The 5343-nt window shown below is 35.1% G+C and overlaps 1 protein-coding gene across 1 annotated transcript; it reads left to right on the forward strand.

Moving 5' to 3' along the window:
- Positions 1 to 2528: 2528 nt before the first annotated feature.
- On the forward strand, positions 2529 to 5343 carry LOC148819492 (pro-adrenomedullin-like). Its single transcript, XM_088935051.1, has 4 exons — positions 2529 to 2651; positions 3214 to 3333; positions 3540 to 3677; positions 3892 to 5343. The coding sequence occupies exons 2-4, from the start codon at positions 3227 to 3229 to the stop codon at positions 4196 to 4198; spliced, it is 552 nt and encodes a 183-aa protein (XP_088791177.1). The 5' UTR covers positions 2529 to 2651; positions 3214 to 3226; the 3' UTR covers positions 4199 to 5343.

Here is a 5343-nt window from a genome sequence, read left to right on the forward strand (position 1 = left end):
GTGATGCCTTAAGGACATGCTGGAAAGCTGCAAACACTATATAAGGAACAAATCTCAAACAATTGCATGACAGTTGCATTGTTGCGCAATCTAAACAAATGAACCATATAAGGAGAAAATTACAAAGTGAGCACAGTGATTTCAGTTTTGCTGGGGGCGCTTATTAAATGTAACAGTCATCAGTAAATTGATGGACGAGTTAAGTTTTATAGATGTTTCCATTTTATTGGTATTGAAATATTTATATTCAATATCTTTTAGGTGGATTTTTAATATGTATTTTCTAATCAATTCCTACTTTGCATTCAATGAACCTTTCCATCACAGATACATTTATATAATTTGGAAGAATAAATATTAGAAATATGAGGTTAAATGCACACCCTGATTAAGACTTCATACAGATTTTACAGGAACTTTGGGGTACGTACTATTTTATATCACTTCTTTTGGCCCCATGGAAAGGATTATTTACAGTAAGATTCAAAGTCATAGTCATATCCTGTAGCTATATATAATGTTTTGCAGAATATTTAAGTTAGTAAGCATCTTCAACAATATATGTGAGATACTGTGTATGTTAAAGACTGTGATGATAATAACTGGAAAAACTTTGTTTCTTTGTGCAAAATGTAGTTTAGTCTTGAAATACGTCTAAAATGACATTTTCTGTCAATAAAAAAACCCCTTGTTTGGCAAGTTTAATCACTTTTATCAGTTGTTTTCAATACATCTAGTGTACTTTTAAAGCACTTCAAATGTTGTTACAAAGGGTAGATTGGGATCTTAACACATCTCTGCTTTTCTAAGCACTTTAAAAATGAACTTTCAAGCAAAGAGACAGCTACTCCTATGTATAGACTACATCTGTTGTAACTGTTCATTCCAACTTTTTTACTTTTCCTTTATAAATACAGACATATAAATCTTCCAATACAGGAAAATAGTTAAGATTTTGACATGTACATGTTTGCAGATGTGCAATTCCAGAATATCATGCCCATGACACTGCAAATGCCATAACCACAACTAGTCAGAAAAAACACAATTGTACCAGCATTAATCCACATAACATCTTGTGCTAAAACTGACCCCAGGGGACATTTAATAAACATCTGGCTGATGACCTTCCATGACATATACATTGTTTTCTTTCAGATGTTTTGCTTTTGTTACAACATCTATTTATTAATTGTTTTTTTAATAATCAGTTTTTTTAAATTGTCTTCATAGTCATTTTTTCATAATACAATCAGACAATCAGGAGAACTCTATTTTTAATTCCATTTCTGGTTTGAATGGCTCCTGTATCTCTAGATCTCTGACTTACAATTTTGTAATTTCAACTTACTATACAGGGAAACATTCTCAGTCTTAATTACTGAATACTTAAGTTTATAATTAATGACTATGTGGTGCTGATATTGAAATAAAACTGGATTTACCATAATTGCTCCATTTGATAGCAAAGTGAATAGATGGATCACAGGTAAGGAAAAGCTGTTTGTAAAAAACTAGTACAAATGGTAGAAAGGAGATGGCACTTCTAGCCTGGCAAAGTCAGTACTAATATACCCCTTACTGTCTTCAAAACACAGGGAACAATGTAATGCACTCTGCTAGATATATTTAGAAATATAATTAATCTACTGTAATTACACATGGCTGTTATACATATTCTGCTACACATATTTAGAAATACAATGAGTCTATTAGACATGACTATTATACATATATTTTCCCTAGGGTGCAATAACAATTATGTATGCTGTAGAACACTATTTCTATGTTTTCCACATGTGTTTTAATGTTGAAGAAGATGTGCATTCTTCTTTAGTTTGAGTGTATGGTTAGCATAGATTATATTGTTGTAACAGCTGTTTCTCTGTCAATTGGCATTAATTTGGAGTGTACTGACATAGCCTATAGAGAGTATTACAGAAACATTCTTTAGATTATATAGAGAATGAGGAGGTGGATGGAATTCAATGGATTGAAAAGTGTTTTATCCCCCCATGTTCTGGTAACAGTCTGGATCTGTGATAACTTTCTTATTTTACTTATACTGGCTAAAAGAAGCATTTTCTTTTTAGATTATAGCACAGCTTTTCAATATATCAGCAGCAATGAGGCAATAAGTAAAGACATTAGTCTAAAAAAATAAACATTATGACTTAATTAAACATTTTTTCAGATACATTAGAAAGTAAAAATCACTTAATTAAAAAACATACTTATTCCTACTTTACATAATTAAGCAAAAGAAGCACATTTGAAGTAAGAATACAAATACATATATTGAATCTTTTTCTTATTGACTGAAGCCTGATATTTGTGTGGAGTTATGTTTTACCATGGTATCAATTTTGATTTTCCTTTACTATGAAAGTGAAATTAATATCACAAAAGGCACGACTGGGATTATAGTAATGAGCTTGCTTATGGAAAGAGTTTGATGGGAATGACTGTCAGTCAGGAAGCCCCACCCACTAATGCTATAAAGGCTGTGAGTCCTGGCTTGAAGAGTCAGAACATTAGCAGTGTGACAGAGCTACTTCACAACACTGTAAGCAACATTGAAGCTTCTGGGATACTCTCTGACTGCAGGCTGTTTGTAAAGACTTATTCAAGTGGATTATCTCAATTTTCAGGTAGGTAATCTTTTTGATTTGCTCATTAATTCTCTGGAATGTCAGGGCACAAGTGCACAGAATCTGTCTAGCTGTCTTGTTTACTTAAATGTTCAGTACTTATCAAACAGGAGGACCTCTGCTCTGAAGGAGTTTTGAGGGCTACAGGCAGAAATGTCAAACTACTTTTGTTATGCTGATTTCCAGCAGCATAGATTTCGCTGGGGTTCTAAGATAAAAGAGTACTCAATTCTAAGTAAAAGTGTTTTTTTTTACATTTTCATAAGCCAAGTTATTAAATTACACCTTATTATGCTCAAATGCACAGGCCATGGTGATGGTTGGATGTCTATTTTCCTGAACAAAATGTAACTTCAGCATGGCACTCAAAATAAATGAATGATAACTGCAAATTCTTGGCATGCTTGTAAGCAAGTGGAAAGTAAATAGCATTATAGATGGTGATGGGAGGAGGACTGAGCATTGAGAGCAGAGGTAACAGAAGGCAGCTGTGCATTATTTATTTTATGTTATTGTGCTTTAAATAGCAAATACCTAATCTGCTTCTTTATATTTTTAACAGGTTTCCAGTCAAAATGAAACTGATTCTTCAGATTGCTTTTTTCTGTTGGTGTTTACTAGCCAGTGGTGTCTTCAGTGTGGAGAGTGCAAAACTGAATTTGACTTCTCAATTGAAAAAAAGGTAACCAGCTTATTCTGACCTCTACTATAATTTATAGTCATACAATCATTTAGTCATTTTTAAAGGCATTGCTATTGTTCTGTTTTTTACCTGTTCAGTAAATAGGTTTTAGTAACTTGTTTCAGAGCCTAACCCTTTCAAATACTTCACTTCTAAGAGGAGAACTTTGTATTTCTCTGTGGCTTAAACTCCTCACTTTTTCTCAGGGTGAGCATCTGGGCACTCAACAGAATGAAAAGGGATTTGAAAAGCTCATCTGTGCCCAAACTGAGTGAAGCCGACTCATTCCATATGCAGTTTGTCAGCCAAGATGATGTCAAAGACACCTTAAGTCCTCATTCCAGGTAAGAGTCTTTATTTGGCATTGCAAATGTAGCACTAGTTTTGATCAGTTAATAAACCTGTCACATTGGCATTAAGAATGTGGTTGAGACAAAGGGTGGATAAGGACAAGCTGAAGGGGAAAACAATCAGGAGTCAGATACATTTATCTGTGAATGAGACATATACAGTAGATTAATCTTTCTCTCTCTCTCTCTCTGTCTTTCTTTTTTCCAGCCCTGATACCAATATCCGAGTGAAGAGGTATATGAATTCTGTGAGTCAGTCAAAGAGAACAGGCTGCTCATTGAGTACCTGCTCAGTGAATGACCTTGCACACCGGCTGTACCAGATAGGTGATAAGCAAAGAGTCCACAGCGCTCCTTTGCACAAGATCAGCCCCACGGGCTATGGAAGGAGGCGACGATCCCTACCAGAGAGCAGAGTCACCTTTCAGCGCCTGGGGGGGAAACTGAAAGCAGTGTGGGTCGGGACCAGAACAAACCAAGTACAGAAACTGGAGGATCTCCTCAGACGAACGTGAGCAGGAGGCCCTGGTGCCATCGCTGAAACTTCCTGATGAATTCCACAATTCTACAGATGCCCAAGACTCCCACCAAGTCATTGAGGGGCACATTTTCTTTCAGAGGAGTAAGGTAGCATTGAATCGTCTCGGATGACCTAAGTTATCAAGTTAATAACAGAAAAAAAAAAACAATTTAAAAAATTGAATCCATCTTTAAAGGACTTAGACCAGGGCATCTAAACCCTCGTCTTCTTAAGAGGATGATACTGAGTCCTAGCTATATGGCACTGAGAACGGCTTACAGGACATTTCTAGAGAATTGCTGATGAATTCTCACACTCAGTGGCAAAAGACACAGACTCAATGCTGTGCTGCTGATCTTCCCCAGGGCAGCAGCTCCAGAGGAGTTTTTCCCCAGGAAATGAAAAGACAAGCCAGCAGGTCCTTCACTGTCATCCAGCTCACAGAGCTTTGCAAACGCTTGTGAAAAACAGTACTATTTTTCAAAAAGAGAAAAAAAGGTAACCAGGACATTTCCCTTTCAAAAATAAAGAAATTGGTTCAGCTCTGAAGGTGACTGAAACGCCAGCATGTATTTGCTCTGACAGAACTTTTTCAAATTCTTTCCGTCTCCTAAATTTAGCTAAAAGCATGATTTGTAACATCACCACTCTATGCATCAGAGAGAGAGAGCTGGACAGGGCTACAAGGCTATTGATTTAAAGCAAATCATTTGGACACTGTATGGGGAAAGAGACTTTTCTTTAGATTACCTTTAAAGGAAATCTAAAAATAAACTTGCCAGTCCATAAAGGATTGCATCATACTTGAACTTGATCTTTATAGAGAAATGTGCAATCTATGTATTTTTTTGGCGGTATGTATGTATAACATGTTAAAATATCACTATTTAAGTGTTTTACATGTTTCTTGTAACTGTACTTATGGAGATAGACTTATTTTTATACGTGATATGAAATATATAAGGGCATTGTAGCTTTTTTTCTTTTTCTGTTTGTGTTACGGTTGTCATGTGTTTTGAACTGTGGTAATAAATCAACTTTCCTTTTTTTAATTGATATGTTATTATATATTTGTATATGTTGCTTATTTTATTTTTGTCAAACAGCGTAATATGATAAAACAATAAACATTTGTATATA

This window comes from Atractosteus spatula, chromosome 16 (assembly GCF_055471065.1).
Source record: "Atractosteus spatula isolate fAtrSpa1 chromosome 16, fAtrSpa1.hap1, whole genome shotgun sequence".
In the NCBI taxonomy this organism is placed as follows: Eukaryota; Metazoa; Chordata; class Actinopteri; order Semionotiformes; family Lepisosteidae; genus Atractosteus; species Atractosteus spatula.